Source organism: Lepeophtheirus salmonis, chromosome 2, assembly GCF_016086655.4.
Source record: "Lepeophtheirus salmonis chromosome 2, UVic_Lsal_1.4, whole genome shotgun sequence".
Classification (NCBI taxonomy): domain Eukaryota; kingdom Metazoa; phylum Arthropoda; class Copepoda; order Siphonostomatoida; family Caligidae; genus Lepeophtheirus; species Lepeophtheirus salmonis.
This window is the reverse complement of record NC_052132.2, coordinates 30,379,440-30,398,854: the sequence shown is the minus strand read 5'-3', so window position 1 is coordinate 30,398,854 and position 19,415 is coordinate 30,379,440. Positions and strand designations below refer to the sequence as shown.

Genomic DNA, 19,415 nt, shown 5'->3' with positions numbered 1-19,415 from the left:
TTATGAAATGGTTTACTACATTTCAACCCTTTTTGGAAATGAAAAGTTATTTTTTGATTACTCTTAAAAAATTACACAATATAAAAATAAAATATATTCTCGTAACTGGTTTATTTTAAAGGGGAATACCAGAAGAGTAGGCAATGTTCTCTCTATTTATAAATGATTAATCGAGCTCATAGTAATGTCAGATTTTATAAATGGTATCCAAGGATAAGGTAGTCTGTGCTGAGTATTAAATGAAAGATAATAGATTTTTTTTTAAATATTCGTTTTATTTCATATATTTAAAAAAAAAAATCAATACAAAAGATTATTATACTATACTGATAAAACATTTAAAAGATACAATCAATATGGCGGTTGAAAAACTGAATAATATCCAAAGATTTTTAACTGCAAGAATTACTTCACTTCACAAAAAATACTCATACTTAAAAAAAATATAAAAATCCCACTAACATACAAATATTGAATATAAGATGCCACAAATGAAACAACAGACAATAAATTATTATTATTGAAAAAAAAAAACGACTTCCACCAATCAAAATGAAAAAAAAAAATATATATAAATCAAAAATGCAAAATTCCTCAATTATAATTTATTATGAAATGTAAAATCCACAAATTTTTTCTACAGTAAGACAATTTAGACGTCATGGTTTGTATTTTTCTGACTGACTGACTCAAATACCCTGACAGCATTTTTTTGACAGAACTATATTTTTTCTCTACTAGGGCTTTGAGAGCATAGACTCAGATATGAGTCCAGAAGGACCGGTTGGGTTATTTTTAAAAAATCCAAGTGCGGAAAGAGCTTCTGTTGCATTGCTCACAATAGGAGTTTTCCATTTCCACAAGGATATATCCTTCACACTTACTTTCTTATAGTCCCTATCACATGATTTCTTAAGTGTGGAAACGCAATCTTTACGATAATGCTGAAGATGTCCAATTGAGTTATCTACTGGATAAGATGTACACACTCCAAGGCAACCCAGAGGAAAATGGTTATGAAGTATGAGAGCTTTCTCAGGGTTATGGAAACATTTGATATACTGTCCTGGTTTAGTATAATTTGCGCTTCGATATACGTGTTGCATCATGTGCAAATATTGCGGTATGTCTTTGTTGAAGCCACCATGTGCCTTGAGCATTTCATCCATAAAATACACGTTTCTAAAGTTGTATGAGGCTCTGGTTTCATTTTTGATGGCAAGCGAAGATGCCCTCACATACTTCATCATTTCACTCCATGATTTGTGTTTGAGGGGTGTGATGACCTCATCAATGTCCAAGAGAGCAATGTACTCATAACGATACATATTCCGATAAAGACAGTCGTTGTAAGGAATGAGTTCATTTTGACGCTTATTTGTGAGTTTACTCTTTAAATATAAATGCTGGAGATGAGGCATATTAGGTTGATAGCCAGGAAGAGAAATAGGCGTCAAGTCCACGAGTCCTTTTTTTACATAATAGTTTAAGACTTTGGTCACATTAGGATGGATTTCCAGATTGTATAAAAATACTTTGTCTGCACCCAGAGTATGTAGAGTTTCGATCCATTCAACGAGTCTAACACTCAAATCCGTGGAGGGGAAATCCAAACCCTTGACGCAAACAGCAAACTCCTTTTTCTTAACACCTGTATCAAGTTTATTGTAAATGACACGAAGATTGTTTGTGGCAATATCGCACATGTGTTCCACTACAGAAACTGAAACTGGCTCCTTATACCAATGGCTTTTAGGAATAGGGCAGGCAATGAGATAGGGTTGAAATATTCCGGTTTTATAGTTCCCCCATTTATGATACCAAATATATTTATACTCATAGACCTTAGCTATAACCGGTTCCTTAGAGCCTTTGAACCATAGTTGACAAAATGTTTTAATCGTGGGTTGTATACGATTAATCATACTAAGGATCCGCACCGTGGGACCCAACTGATTCTTTTTCCTAACATCTAAATAAGCTCCGTAAAAGAAAAAAGTTCCGTTAGATGTCTCTGTCTCTTGCCAATATATATTGTTAAAGTGCAAGTCATAGAGGGTTGGGAACTTGGCACAAGTGCTTTGATTCCTATAGTGCCAATTTTTGTTCTTATTTTCTTGAAGATAAACAATTGGTAAATTAGGGAGTTTCATTTGAAGATCCTTGACTAAATCTTGTTCACTTTGAGCTGGAGATTTGTCAACTGCTAGCTCAGCATCAAAAATATTAAAAACAGAGGAAGTTGTTGTGGTAGTGCTTCCTCCACTACTAATGGCGGACTCACTTCCGGATCCAGACAAAGGATTTCCATTCCTTTTATTTGGCTTTCCTGTTTCTACAACCTTAGCTAAAAGTTCACGTGTATTATAAAAGTCGTTGATGAGTTCCTCTCGGAAATTTATCCTAAAAACAAAATAACAGAGACAAGTCCATAGCACTAAAAATAAAATAAGTCTTTTATGAGGTCGACTGAATAGAAGTCCACTATTGGTACATAGTGAGGTTGAATGGAAAATTGAGCTAAGAGAAAACATTTTGGAGAAGTGTTATTGTTGTTGCTCTTGGGTTTTACTTCGTTTCTCTGTTATGTCTACAAAATAGCAAACTCCTTTTTTAATATCATAAAGTCGTCAAAAGAACCTTCCGCATTCCATTCCTTTGAGAAGTCATTCTGAAAAAAAAAAAAAAATCATGGATGAACAAGAGTTAGGTATGTGTAGCTATGGGAAAAGTATTCATAGAATTTGTTGCTTAGCTCTTTGTTAAAATAATGTAATGTTTTGACTACGTAACTTTTTATAATTGAGTTTTTTCTATGATTGTGAATATTTATTGTCATAGCCATGGAGATAAGTAGGCTATTTCAATCATCATAGAGGGTACCATTATAATCAAAATCAAAACATTTCATTAAATCACTAAGCAATAAATTGTTTTGTTACTTGAAATTAAATATTCAATTATGGGTCTGTAATTTTAGTCACAATTAACCTTGAATTTCATGATTTTGTTAATAAATAAAAAAAGACGGTTAAGATTCAAACGTAAAAATTGTCATTGTTTGGTGAGCAATTGTTGAGTGTTTGATACAAAAACAACGACACCTGATGAAATGAATTTAAAGCGCCATCTATGTATTTATGTGAGTAATATACTCATTCTTTAATATGACTACAAAATAAAATGACAAATTTATAAATAAATAATCAAGGATCTTATTAAGTAACAATTAAAAAAAAGGTGATATATTGAATGAGAAATGGTGTTGTCTTACCCATGAGTTTTACGCATTGAATATTAATTCATTTGTATATACATAGGTATGTATGTGGATTTCTTTCGACACACTTACACATGAGAAAGTTTGTTGCATAGTTGATTGCTCCCTCATTATATTTTGCTCTACACACTTCAGTATTAATATATATATACTTTTTTTTTTCAATACACCAACTAACAAAAAACTATAGTCATACTCTGAAGAGTGTTTTATATATATTTTTATTTTTAAGAAAGCTGCGTCAATGTTTGTTTCTAATTTAGGTATATAGAGACAGGTGAAATGTATAAATCCTTAGTAAAAGTAATTGATTATATTCTACGCTAAAAATAATAATTTAAAAATTAAGAACTAGTCAAAATCCCCATTCATGAAGTACCTAAATGATAACAAATAGTCTATTTTTTTTGCATCGTGACCTTTTAAATTACGTAATTATTTTGTGATGAATTTATTTCTTTCCGTTGTTGTATCAATTTTTTTAATACTTTTTTTCTGATTAAATTGTCATGACAACCAACTAGTTATACTTAAACTTCCAGCAGAGAGAAAAAAAATACAAGAAACTTTGTATCCAGTCCGTTAAGAAATGAAATATTATTATTTGTCAATAACACAAAATAATATTCACACATATCTTAAAATCATCAGGAATATGCTCAAAATGAACTCTTGGACCTTATGATGCACCCTGAATGCAACTTTGGTCCAACTGTACATAAAAAATCTTCATATAACACCAAAAAATAATTTAAATTCTTTATTTTGAGCGGAATTTATTCTGGGTTTATTTTCAAATTTCTGACATAAGATTAGATACCGAAGAATGTGAGCTATAGGTTGTCGAGAACAGAGAATCTCAACTTTTCTTGAATTTGACAAATAATTCTTTATTTTCATTAAAATCAAATTGATTGTATTCTCTTTTATTCAAAAAAAAAAAAAAACTTTCAACCGGGGAGAATTGGGAGTACATGCTCTAAGCTACACTTTAGTATTAAAAATAGGAATCCTTAACAAAAAACCAAGAGTCGATGTTAAATATTTATTTCTGAAATAAAACAAGAAATTTCTTTTTAAAAAAAATCCACTTAAAAAAAGTGGACATTAAAGTCAAATTTTAAAAATGAAATAAAGAGCCCACACATTTATACTTACCATAGGTCACCCTCTCAACTAAAACTACCTCTGCAACTACAAATATCATCAAATAACACAATTTACAAAGTTAATGTGATTTAAAATAGTCACTATCCATATAATCGAGATTGCTATAGTACTTAATTAGAACTGGATATAAAAATAATCTCTCCACGACTGTTAAGAAGTCATATCACGATCTAATCACGATCCAGTGGTAAGGATACCCCTGCTAGCTTAAAGAATGCATTGGAGAAGAGCAGCTTAGCTGTCCTGGCTTGCGATCCGCCATGAAAGGAAGGTAATAAACACAAATCCCACTCCGTATATCAGGAAAAAAAATATAGGAGTTAATTTCCAGGGGAGTTCACAGGGGTAGGCTAGAGTGCCTGTAGCCCCTAAATGAAGGAATTTTTGCTTTCTACAAGAAAGGTTAATATTTGATTTTATTTTTCAAAATATTTAACATGATTTTTCAAATGTTTTTCCAAATTTAATATTTGAAATATTTCTGTCAAAACTTTATATAAACATTAGTTTAAAAAAATAATTATTTTTGTACAGTTATAGATTTTTGTAAATTTTTTCTACTTTTAATAATTTAATATTTGAACTTTTTTTTCAAAAATTTTTATTTTTTATCAATAGCTGTGGATATTAATTTTTTTCTCCAAATTATTTAATATTTAAAATATTTTTTCCCAAAATTTTTCAATTTTTTTTTCTAAGATTCTTTTTTTAAATCCAAAAACCAGCCACTCCCCCTTCCAAAAAAAAATGTATATAACTCAGCGGACTCCCCTGGGTTGGGTAACCTAACTTATTTGGATGTGACCTCCTATAGGTCCTTTATACAGCCCTACAACAATATATGTTATAGCATACGCACTGTATGGAGTAGATCTATTCCCACAAGATTTTCTATAACTCCTGAATATCCCAAACCTATCATATTTTAAATCATTTATATATTCGTAGTGAACGCTCTTCGTATGGCCTCCCCATGCTATAAGTTCCCTGTATATTAGATATGAATATAATATACTCATTGATTAATTCCTTGTCATTCATTTAACCTTCAAATAGAACAGGTTTTTAGAGCAAAAACGGTTTAAGTTGAACAAAATGTACTTTTATTATACATCCTCGTCTAGACATATATATTAACATGACCTTTTAATTCACATTAAAAAGGCAATTTGGCCATCTCACTCCAAAAACTTGCCGATCCCTTTCCTATAGCGCCTTCATTTGATTTATAAGACTTTATTTGGCTTTCATACGGCCATTTGCATGGATAATATATTTATTTTCTCAATTGCGATCGGGAATTTTTGCCACCTTGATGTAAATTGTTCCTTTTTGTTTTATTGTTGAAAGGTCATGCATATTGTTTCCAAACTCAATCTGTACCTATAGGCATTTATATCAAAATATATTCTCGTCCTCAATAATAAAGGTTAGAGAAATAAGGATATGATGTGTGAGTAGCTACTCATATGCCTATTTTTTTTTCTTTCATATAAAGGATGTAACAAATATAGAATAGAAAGAATTGCGTAGTAACTACGCATGTTACGTACGTTTTGAAGATGCTTATAACATCATTCAAGATATTTTTTTACATGATAAACACGGATAGAAAAAAGGAAAAGAGTTCCGTTTACACGTCCGTATCTGTGGGATGAACAAGGGAATATAACTTATAGAGAGTTGAACTATATAATATAACATATTATTTACATTGCTTTTTGTCAAATGGTAAAAAACCTTATAATTTATAATCCATTTTTATGAATTATTGCATTTTTGAGACTTTCCTTCTTGCTATGTAGTTTGTCAGACGTCAGGATATCCTTCATTCCTATATATGTTTTTAGAAAACAATTTAACGCAATTTCTTTCTATATTCCTCTCTTCCTAGGTATAATAAGTGAGAGTTATTTAAGATACTTTAATATATTAATATTAACGACCAGTAACTCAATATGTTATATTCAAAGAAGAAATAACACATTTATCTTTGTATAAATAACAGTTAACTTTCTAGATTTACTTATTATATCAAGATGATATTATGCGCCTATGCATTTATCTACATATACTTCCAACCGGGCTATGACTTATATCATGTAATGACATGTAACTTGTACATACATATATTCTATGTCATGCAATATTTTTTATCTATTTGTTGATGCCTCATAATTAAGGTTTTAAAAAATTGGACACCACGCTACCATAAAATAAAACCGAACAAGGACATGGTAACTCCAACAGTTTAAAGAAGGTTTAGGAAAAAAAGAACCAAGCTGTCATGATTTGCAATTAGCTAAGAATGGATGACAATAACCACAAATTTATCTTCGTATAACTTAGAAACATAAAAAGGAATGAGTCCAATGATCATCCTCAATTCTCCTCCGAGTCCAATAAGGACTAAGATTGGCTAACTAGACCTATCATGCGTGGGCACGCTATTTAATTTTAAAAACTTTGTACATTATTGTAATCTGCAAACCTTAATCAATTTCCCCGTGATTTAGAATACCATGTTAGTAATTTTAGTTTCTGAAAATTATATTTATCATGGTATTTACCTCATACAAACATTTATAATTTTAATCACAAAACCTTTTCCTTTTGAAAGGAAAAACTATTACGGGTTGACGATTATAATATGCAAAATTTTAATAATAAACTGTTTTTACGCGTATACGTGTACACACATGATAGTTGTGGTAACACAGCTTTAGAATTATAAATCCCCAACAAATTTTTAGCCTTACTCTCCTTCATTCATGAACACTTTATTCTTAGATGTTCACTCTTAAAGAATTTCAGAGTAACATTTTGGGATGGGAATAATTTCTAAATTAGGGTTAATGTAACTTTAAAAAAAAATCATGTGTATTATGGTAGAAATAATATATTAAGGTCGTAATTGGTAGTAGCGACGGGTGGTGTGTACAAAGGGCAGGGACGTAATCAACGTAAGCTTATGACTTACGCTTACTGGGAATTCCTGGTTCACGGGGAATAATTGCAAGCCCCGATCCCTACCACGAAGGGGGTTCAACGGGTACCCGAACCTCTCGGCCAGGGAAAACACGCTGATCCCTTCAGTGTAGCGCGCGTGCATCCCGGAACATCTAAGGGCATCACAGACTTGTTATTGCTCAATCTCGTGTGGCTAGACGCCACCAGTCCCTCTAAGAAGAAAAGTTAACGCAAAAAAAATGACGTTAACTCTATTTAGAAATACAGAGTATTGTTCGTTATCGGAATTAACCAGACAAATGACTCCACCAACTAAGAACAGCCATGCACCACCACCCACCGAATCGAGAAAGAGCTCTCAATCTGTCAATCCTTCCAGTGTCCGGGCCTGGTGAGATTATTCATCCCTTTTTTGAAAAAAAATATAGTGTATCAGCAAGCACTAATTTATAATGACCCCTGTCGGTTGAATTTTGTCGTCACTCGTCTCTCAAATTGACAATATTTTTTATGACATTCTCTCTTACATAGTTTTTTTTGCTCATGACCATTTAAACAAATTTACCATCCTTAATAAGGACATCAGCTTTGTAAATTAAAAAAATAACTCTGTTCAGACAAAAAGTATTATTCTCGTTTTAGTTCATATTTTTTACAAATCTACACATAATACAATGCTTTGTTCACAAATTAAATAAACTATTATATAAAGTATCATTAAGCAAAATTACTTGCAAAAATAATATCAACGAATGTTCACATCATGCCGATGTGCAATTAAAATAACTTTTCAAAATAAATCTTTGTATTGTTAAAAGCTTTCATAGCTTTTTGTCTCCGGTTTTTTTTTTTTTTTGGTACTAAAGGAAAGTGAATCCGGTAAAAAATGAAAAGAGAAACTGTATTCAGTCAATAATACAAAGAAGAAGAAAACGATTTTACCATCAAAAGAGAGTGGATAGATAAGGTAGATTTATTAATTTTTGAACTTTGACTCTCGACATAAAAGGATTATTTTTGGGAATAGCATAAGATTTTCAACCTGGAAATATTTCCTTACATTACATGTCGACTTTGATTTATTTTTCATGGTTTTATACGAGTTTTTATTCCAACCAAAATATCCATTTTAACCTAGGAGTGATTAATACATGATTTGAACTGACCAATTGACAACTTTGTATATTAGAATAATTGAACCCTTAACAATAATCCTTTTCAAAATGAAAAGATTTAGCGATATGATGGTGTTTCCTCTGTAAACGATGAATTAGACTTTGTAGGCATAATAATTATTAAAAAGTGTTTACAAATTAATATTTTATTGCATTTTCTCGTATACATACAAGAAACATTGTAAATCACATAACTCCTTCAATTTCAAGGAGAATAAGTTAAAGTTTTGATATTATTATACGTACAACTCATGCAAATCCATTGTCAACTCCTAACATGTTGGGACCTCTACACGTTCAATAAAATTGGGAAACTCACCTTTTCCATAATAAATGCAATATTTAAATTTCATTTTAAACCAAGTACATAACTTTAGTTTTCGAAAAAGAGGAACTAGGTTTAAATTTTGTTTCTAATTAGTGAATTACGTCATAAACTGTAATTGTAAGTGTAATGGAGTATATTTACAGCTTATAAGTAAGATATTGTTTATATGCTCAGTACCATAAAAAACCAAGATATATCAACAGTGGACAAAAAGTATAAAAATGTTTTGGAGACACCATTGAGATTCGAATGCATCTTTACACAAAAATTCCATCAATGAATGATAAATCGATGTGGTAATGAAGCAGTAAAATGAATACATTTAATTCATAGATAATCCCCTATTTACAAAAAGGCGTGCAAAAACAATACAGAACTTGTACATCTAAATATGTATGTAACAGGTTGTATCAAAAATTGAAACTTGGTGAATAAAAAAAAATCATTTTTAGAAGAAATTTTAAAATATATAATTATTTGAATAATAATATCAGGGATTATTTTAAACCACATATTAAGAACCCACACGTAAAGTATCTCATATTTACTGCTTTAAAGTCGTATTTTTTTTTTTTTTTTTAGCAATTGGTAATCTTAGCAGGCTTTTATTTTATTTCCTAGAGATGCTGTTATTATTTTTTGATAGGGAATATGCGTTGTTTTTTTTTTCAAAATTGTTTGTTTAAAGGATAGTGGGCTAACTTGTGTTTATTAATAGTTAGTATACTTATTAGTTTATTACAAAAACTAATAAATACCGTCGGTATGACATATGTAGTGATGATAATCTGGTGTATTTTCGGGATGTCAAAAAAGAAACCGAAACTCAAAAACGTAACCCTGACAATTTGAAAAATGTTTTGCAGGAGAGTCCATTTGCTTTCATGGCGTTTCAATAGATCAGCTACTAGCAGCTGTAACAAAGATGGAGAAGAAAATAAGACAGGATATGGGCAAGAATTACTCAGATGTTGATCCTCAATTTTACTTGGAGTACAAATAGGACTTCATCATAACTCCCGAACTCTCCGTCATTTAGGGGCATACACAAATGTTATATCAAGTTTAAAATATAATTGAATGTATTTGGAGAATAAGTTCACTACTTAGGATTTAAATAATCATGACAACAGCTAAGGAAAAAAAATGTATTCATCAGATTACCAATTCCAAAAAAGCTATACATATATGGTACATATTCCCCATCTTTCAGATATTGATGTTTTTTATACACAGGAGAGAACATAGAAGTATAAACTAACTACGTATGGGTAAATATTATAATAGATTCCTCAATATCCGTGATTAGATCATATTAATGACGTATTTTGAAGACACCTACACCCTTAGCAAGCTAGAAAACTTAGGATGTGCCCAAATCATGAGGAGAAAATCTAATAATTAATGTATTATAAGGGGAAAACATGAGTTAGTAACTCAAAGGTTAAAATTAATGTAGATTAAGAAATAGTTGTGCAATGTACTTTTATGTACGTTTAAAACTACCTACATTAAAATGGAAATGAATACCTTGAGGGAACTTCATATACGTATGTAGGTATCAAATTGTTTTTGAAAGAGGCTTGGTACTTCTATTCTCTCTCTCTTTTTTTGACTGCAAATATGTCGTTTCATTAATATATAATCATATGTGTTATGTTCTTTGAGGATGAATGTTTGGTAAAATAATTACCTAATTATACATTAAGCTAATCTGCATCATCATCCAATCATAAATATGAAGTGGGTAAAAAATTATTTTGCATATCACTATAATACATGTATTAGTGTTATTATGGAACAAATATTTTCGCACCGGCTCCAAAATAAGTACTGTTACGTTTTTTGGTACATTTCAAGACTTTTTTTCCGAAGAATATATATGATCTATCGACAAGTGGGTAAGTGTACATAATTTGACGACTCTTCGTATGACATTAAAAGTAATAACAGTAAATATATGAATAAAAATAGTAAATGAATAGTAAACACCTCAAATCTAAGAAAATGGGATACACAATTGAATAAAAACTAAACCCCAATGCAGCAAATAAGAAACAGTGAGAGAGATTGGGGTTCATTTAAAAAAAAATAATCTGAAAGTTTAAGAGGGAACAAGATTATCTCATTACAACCGGGATAAGATTCCAATAGAGTATATTTAGACTTAAAAAAATATATTATCCAACTGGTGGTGGTAAAGTTTGTAGCTTGTTGCTTCACGTAGTTGTTTAAAAAAGAAATGGCACATGCAGAAAAGAATGTTCACAGCCCTCTCTATATTAGTAACATACATCCATTTTTTAATTAAATAATATTATAATTCAGGGAATTTTATCATATTGCTGCAAGACAGCGTCACTCCCTGGCGCTTTGTTTACAAACTAATATATGAAGGCTCATCCATAATTGTGAGCAATCATATCAAAAAAGTTCTACCACAGATGGCTACCATTGTCAAGTGAAATAATTCTTGAAGGATAACCTGGTATTTCTTACAAATATAAAATATAATAGTCGTTAAGGGCCAAGCACATGTTATGAAAATCACTCCAAAGGATTTTTGTTTGGAGTGGGGCTCGGTCATAATTTTAATAATTTTTTTATGTCAGAGGTAGGCCCAAAATAGATTAAATGAGTGAGTACCCCTGTATTAGTACAGTACCGGTATATCGAACAACACTAATATGTATGTTTGTTTATCAAAGAGGCATACTAAAAGTCAATTTTAGTATACCATACATTTATATTAAATGAATCGTTCAAGCACCTCAATATCACATTGATTTCTCTAGGATGTATTTTTTTATACGTGATAATTCCAAATGAGGAATTCACAGGTTATACGTAGGTAAGAAATTTCTCTTTTGGATGTATCAGTGTACATCTATACGAAGGAAGGTAAAATCTCTCTGAATGGACCATCTATCTGTAGAGGGAAATTTTTATTTATAGGTTTGTAAATACTACTTTGAGTCTACGGTATACCCGTATTTTTCAAAAAAAAAAAAAAAAAAAACCATTCACTTCTATAAGTAAGATATAAGTAATGTGTACTTACTTGGTTATATAATAAGATTAGGTTATTTGCTCAAAAGCAAGGTCATTATTTATAATTTTTAGATGTATGAAAATAAACACATAAAATTAAAATTGCCTTTGTTTAAAAAACATTATAGTTAAAAATTAATTTCAAACTTCAAAAGATCTAAAAATCCTAAGCACTCTAACAATCACAGACTAATAAGTACAAAGCTTCACATATTCACACATAAACTATACGAATATATAAAATGACAATGAAATGTATATAAATACCTTTTCTTACAGGTATAAGACATGAAAAAATCTTCTTACAAATAATGAACAATTAATCATTATACACTGAGACTTGAATTTTTGTGTATCATAATTTTGTTCCTCCTTCGAGAGAAATCCTTAATTTATTCGGTACTTTTTGTATCAAATTTTTCTAAGGGATGGTACTTCAATATATTTCAAAGAATATTTAGAATGAATGGATTTTCCTTATATTTTGTCATGTAAGATTTAAAGCTCAAGAGATGGTTGGGGTAACAAGTTGTGGCTTTGAAGGTCATGGTGGCCTTAAAATAATATTTTTTTAAACCAATTTTTGAATAACAAACGACTATTTCATATCAAATAAAAGAATAAAGAATGTAAAACTTTAAGAATTATTCTGCCTGCATGTTGGTATGAATCTTTGCACACTTTTTTTAAAAGAAAAGGATTAGGTTTCGAAAAGAAATAAGAAGAGAAAATAAGACAAAGGATTTTTGTTTCATTTCTTAATATACGACCTTTTCAAAGATATTCCGTCTCCAGCCTCTCAAGCTTTTAATGAATTCTGATATCGGGAGCTAGCTGAATAATGCACCATCCCTAGAACACGTTCAGGACGGACTGCACGAAGTTACTTAATCTGGCAAACTATTGCAAGGGCACCGCTAGATAATTTTATTTTTATTTATGCCCGTACTGATTATATGTTTTATTTGAAGTGTAGTAATAAATGTTATATGATAATTATCCTGCAAGGCCTTCCAGCGATGTCTAAAGGCTGTGATTGATCCTGAAGGTGAATTGAGTCACCAAGTTCACAATGGTCTTGCTTACATGTTTTGTAAAAATTATATATTTTTGTTATTTTTGAAAATAAAAAAATATATTGAAGTATTTCTTAAGCAACCTCTAGAGGCCACGCTTTGCTACTCATTGCCCAATCAAATATTATAGCAACATCTGGCTCAAATAATCCAACATCTATACAATTGCCCTTTTTATGTGATCCTAATTATAAATGCGATAAGTTCATTTAAAAAAGTGATCAAAATAAGATATATGTATCTCTAAATATATTGACAAAGGTAATTATCAAATTTCAAATAAATTAGAAAAACTTTCTCAATATGTATATACATGTAGTGATGAAATAGGAACTGCAATTCATATTGCCAAGAACAATAATGATAATTTATGTCGTATCATTAAACTAGCGGTAACAAAGAATCTAACTATATACGTTTACTCGTATGTATACATACGCACAAACAGGAAAGTGCGCTTCCGATTTGAAACTATACGAATTAAACATAGGAGTGGTTTTTTGATTGCATTTACATATTATGTGTACAATACAAAGCATGCAAGTATTTGGACATTTCTTTATTTAACTTATGTACATTGTAAGGTGCTTAATGACTGAAGCCATTGGGTTATTCTGCCTACCTAACTACCTTTGTATGTAAGTGGTCATACGTGATAATATTTAAATGAAATACAAAGAATATTTGCATATAAAATTCAACTTCTCAATGTCTGATTTTTGAAATATTTATTCCCATGTACTGCCCTGGGGGGGTTTACTCCAGAGTAGTGATTTTGTGCACGTTAAAAAAGTGACAAAAAATAAAGATAGTAACACAGACAATTTGATTTTTTTTTTTTTGGGGGGGGGAGAGCAGTTTAGGTGTCTTCATTAGATCAGTTACTACAGTATCTAAAAAACCATTTGAAAACCCATTTGAAGGAAGGGAAGGTTTAAAACAAGGTTTATATTTCTTCAAAAGGATCAAATGCCCATTTGTGTCGTTGTTCCTACTTATAATGTATATGCGTGAAATACTCTTATTGTATCATAGATATGTAATATAAAACTAAAGTAGCATACATTATTTTATGGTTGATGGGATTAATTTGATCTCAGTAGGAGGTTCTTTGGTGTATGAAAATATTTTATTTCATTGATGTATTATCTTCTAATGAGAGATAAAAATTTTCACATTTTGAGATCAAATTGTTATTCTCCCTCAAACTAAATTTGTTTCATCCCATTTTTATTCAAAATTAAAAAATATACATATCTCAAAATTTGATATGGAGGTCAAATCCCTAAAAAGATCCGTATTTTTATTTTTTTTGGACGTCATCTAACTCTAGAGCCATTACCTGAAAACACTTCCAAAATGAATTCCTTGTTTGTTTCTTACATATAATCCATTATTTTGTCAATTTTGGTCAATAAAATAAAGAACTTAAGTACTGTAAAGAACAGCTTTTCATATTTAAAAATGATTTTTTACTCGTAAGAACAAAATATGTAAAATTGATATTTAGTGAAACAACGTCAAACTGATAATATTTTAATTTGTTTAAAAAGTTTCAAAAATGTTTATAAATATGTCTTATTTTTAAATTCACTTGAAGAAGTTATATCAGTTGTAACAACTCAACCATTTTGAATAAAAACACACGTATTATGCTAATAAACTTAGGGTTGTTTTTTTTTTCCCCTAATATCAGGCATTATTTTATTAGTTGTTCAATGAAACGATAATCTAATTGATCCTCCATTAAATAAACAAAGGAACCATTGCTGATCATTTTTTTTACATGAAATACACGTTGATCATTAATCTCAAATTAGTTTATTTCGTATCAATTCTGGTTTTGAGAAGTTTCGATTTGAACTTTTTGAATATTTCTACTCTTTTTATAAGTTTGATTTTCTTTTGAGTGAAAAAAAACAATAATTCAAATAAAAGTTTTTTTTTGATTTAATTTTTTTTATTACGTTGATTACAAATATGTGTCGTTATTTGTAATGCAGACGTTCAACGCTAATAAAATACCATTTAAAGGTTCAAAAACACTTCATTTTCAGGGATTTGTTCGAAAAGGAATAATTATTGTTTAACTTCTCATCGACTCTTTCTTCAGTAAAATTAAAAACAAATCAATATTGAAGCTGAAATAAACATATTAGAACCAAAAACTACTTAGTTAATTAAATCTATTTCGTTATACTTCATATTAATCAGTTTGAGTATAACCAATTGAAAAACCAAGGCATTTTGTTAAACTCCTTAGAGTAGGGTAGTTAAAAAAATATAAACCTCATTTTCTCAGGATTGATTGATTTCCCTTAAGATATAAACACACATTCGAAATTAATATAACATTTTCCAGAAAAAAATAAACTAACTTTTATGTGAGTAACTTACTTTTTTTCTTACTCCAAAGTAATATCGTATTTATACATTTGTTGTTGATTGTGTTAATAATTGAATATTTTGCAACAAATATAATTGAAAACTTTATCCACATGCTCAAAAAAAATTACAACAAATAGATACTCAATTTCGTTTTATACACTATATATTCTATATATAGAGTGTTTTAATGACGTCACAGATTATATAATAACCCAAAAATGACGTTAAAAACGTAGTTATTACATCGAAAAACAAATGTTAGTCAGTAAACGTCAGACGTGTCATATTTGATGGATGCACCTTAAATGTTTCAATATGAGACCTTTGATATTTTTTTTTAACGCATAAACTGCATGAATGCAATTGAAAGTATACATATAATCATTGGATCATTAAACAAACAAAAAGAAAATGTCTGTACATATGACTTTCAATTCTTACAAACATGTTGCGTCATCCAAAAAGCACTAAAATCACATGGTTCCAAAAATTATTTTCTAATTTTAGAGTTGTTAAATAAAGAAAATCACTCTTATTTTTGAACATCTGCAGGAAAAATGAACTTCAATTACATTAGGAATCATATTCACAACTTTTGAGCAACAGCTCAAAAATCTCAAAATATATAACACTTTTGGTTTTTTGTAATCAAGATGTACAAATAGACAACTCAAAAAAAGTCTGACCCCTCATTTATCGAATAAACATTGTAGAGGAAAACTAAAATGATGTATAGCCTCAGGATTTTTTTTCTCATTAAGTATCACTTATCATTATAGCTTCACGATTACAAAATGATGACGTCACGTGAAGACTCTCTATAGAACAGTGTCTCTCAAAATGTAATAAAAAGAGAATGAGATTTGTAAAACTTGTAAAAGAAATAAAAAAATATGATTTTTACAAAAAAACATAACTTTTTCGTCATTTTTTTTTTCAAGTGGTACGCAGTTTAAAAAGTTTGAGAACTCCTACTCTAGAGAATTTTCTATAAATTTCTTGTTTGATTTGATTTTGGATAGTTTCATATGACTCAAGTTATCATAAGTATTTCATTTCAGTCTATTTGTAAAAAACAGAAACAAAATGTAAAACGTTTATAATTTGTATTCACAAATCTATTCATGAATTAAACCTTTATAGTTGCATGGGCTAAGCAATCATGCTTAGTCACGAAGACGCAAAGTTGAATAACAAATTCTTCTGTTTCTGTGTAAATATCTAGGAGGAATGTTTCGTAGAACCACAAAAATTGACCATTACAGGAAATCCGTGGAAATATGTATTTCAGCATCATTTTCAAAGGAAATAAACTACACGATAATATTTTTGAACAGAATCAATACATAATTACATTCTACGCGTATATATGGTAGAATCAAAATATTTTTAAACAATGAACAAATGAAACCACATTGAATAAAAAAACCTTATACCTAAGATATATTCATCTATTATGTGTTATATTAGACTAAATTACTTTTCCACTCCGCAAATGAAATATAAATCATACATTTGTAAAGATAACACTGTAAACCATTTCTATTTTAGTGAATATCAGAATACTATGTAGATTATAAATAAAATTATTTACGACAATCATTACACAATTGTTTTAATTCAATTCCCTCTTTCAGTTCATAATAATTCTACTCCAAAAAATAGCTTCTAGTTAAAAAAAGTTCTTGCTATAGAAAAAAAAAGAAAAAAATAACCTTTTGCTGATATAAAAAAGAAGGAAAGGGAAATTATTGCATACCTCTTGTACCGGGTGGTCCATTGAAATCTGAAAACTTACTAATTCAATAATTGATGAAGGCTGAGTGATTGAAATTAGTTGATATTTCACTATATTAAACCATACACAATTTTTTGGCCCCTCTACAACCCTGATGCCAACCCCCTCGACAACGTATTTTGGATGCATGTCGAAGAAAATGCCTGCAGTGCCCTTCATCCTAACACCGATGCCCTTAAAACAAATTGGTCAGAAAGCACTGGGACGCCCTCACAGAGGACTAGATATCAACCCCCTCGACTACACCTTTTTGGTGCATGTCGAGGGAAAGGCCTGCATTGCCCTTCATCAAAATAAGAAGGCCCTCAAAGCCACTGTCAGCCAGCACTGGAACGCTATCTCATAGGAATACATCCGTAGCGGATCTCAGGCCTTTTCTGCCGCCTAAAGTCATCATTGTTCTAAGGACGGCTACATTAATCATTCAGAGGATTTAGATAGACATCTATTTGTAGTATTAATTTTGTTTAAATTATATTGTAAAGTAATAAATTTTGTTAAAGTTTAAAATTCAAAGTGTTCAGATTTTAATGAACCGCTCGGTATAGGGTATTCCTTGAATACTCCAAAGGCCCACACTTCCAAGATGTATAATAAATAAGTAATTTTAATAGAACAAAATGAAATCATTGTTGTCAACTAAAATGACGTATTTTGTAATTAAATAAGATGTTATGACACTTACAAACTATAAGATCAGATTATACAATGGTGCAAGTTTCAACTTGTACACTTAAATTGTACAAGTTGGGGGAAAAAGAGATGAATAATTTTGAAGGAGTGATATTATTTACTTTGTAATATTGGACTATTTCATAAATGATCGATATACAGTGTTATTTTTGATTAATTTAATACAGATAACTAAAACACATTATAAAGTGTAATTGTAGACAGTTATACTAATCATCAATACATAATAACCATCTAATTTTAATTGATCAAAATGAAATGAAAGTATGAGCTATGATACAATGTTATAGTTAAACAATGCATTTTAAAACCTGGATTTTACAGCTTGTATAATTTTTTTATACAAGTTTTAATTTGAATGCAACATATATAAACAGATTAAGTTTTTTAATTGCTCAGAAATTGTTGTTTTGTGAGATTCCGTAAAATTTTAAATTTAGAAATCCTGAGAAATAATTGTATAAAATATATACTAAATAAGTTAAATTATATTTTAAGAAGTAATCATAAATTTTAAGCTAGCCTTACCCACACATTCGTGAAAGATCCGACATTAATCCACGTTTCCTAAACAAGAAGTGGAATTAAATTAAAATAATTTTCATAAGTAGGTATATTATAAATGCTTATTTGAGCATCATTTTTATCGATGCAGATGGTACAGCTTAAATTGTTACCAACTTTATTTCTGAAGAACACTGAACAATATCCATTCGATTTTATATAACATGTCATAAATTATAGCATAAAAAACTTATTCACCAAAATAATTTAATGCATCAGATAATGATTTTTCTTGGAAATTTCTTGTAGGTGTAAAAACTGAATACTGAGATCCCGGTAGATAAAGCTCAAGGGACAACATTTTCATATGACGTCCGCATTATTGATGTTTGCCAAATTGGGGGCCTCATCAACAAAGTTTTTTAACAATGAAAATCTTTTTTTCCATTAGATTAAAGAAAATGTTGAACTTTTTTCTTCGAATTTTGATTTGAAAACAGGACTAGCAACTAAAAGCACTTAAGCCCTTCACTGTCAATAAAAAAACAAAATATAGCTCTAACATTAGTTTTCTAATATTGTTTATATAAGAACCCAATATATATTAGCAAAAATATATTAAATCATTATAGATTCATATTTATATAATGTAGGCACTAAATTAACTATTACACTTGTAAGGATACAATATCTTTCTAAAAATGTACGACTTTTCACATGGCTAATTTAGACATTATTCATAAATTTTTACCACCTATAATATGATTTAGTTTAAGTATAACTGTTTTCTTTAGTACCAAAGTTGTGTGGAATGCAGGTGTTTAGTCTTTTTTATTTTTAAAGCTATTTGATAAAGTTTCATCAATTTTTTTGGGATTTTTTTACAAAAATATAGTCAGTAGCGTCATTTTATAGTACTATAGTGCTACACGGTTACTGACGTATGTAAAACAGTATTCTAATTAATTGTTATTGAACCCGG

At 29.7% G+C, this 19,415-nt stretch overlaps 1 protein-coding gene across 2 annotated transcripts in view; it reads right to left on the bottom strand.

Moving 5' to 3' along the window:
• Positions 1-254: 254 nt before the first annotated feature.
• LOC121113687 (uncharacterized) overlaps positions 255-19,415 on the bottom strand; it is a 45,460-nt gene continuing 26,299 nt past the window's right edge. Inside the window, exons 2-3 of one of the 2 annotated variants that reach the window (XM_040707531.2) lie at positions 18,458-18,496; positions 255-2,671 (exon numbers count right to left, since the gene is read on the bottom strand). In XM_040707531.2, coding sequence (XP_040563465.1) covers positions 738-2,534 — 1,797 coding nt within the window. In that variant the 5' untranslated portion in view covers positions 2,535-2,671; positions 18,458-18,496 and the 3' untranslated portion in view covers positions 255-737. The remainder of the gene's footprint in view (positions 2,672-18,457; positions 18,497-19,415) is intronic. The other variant, XM_040707532.2, reaches the window with a different exon arrangement.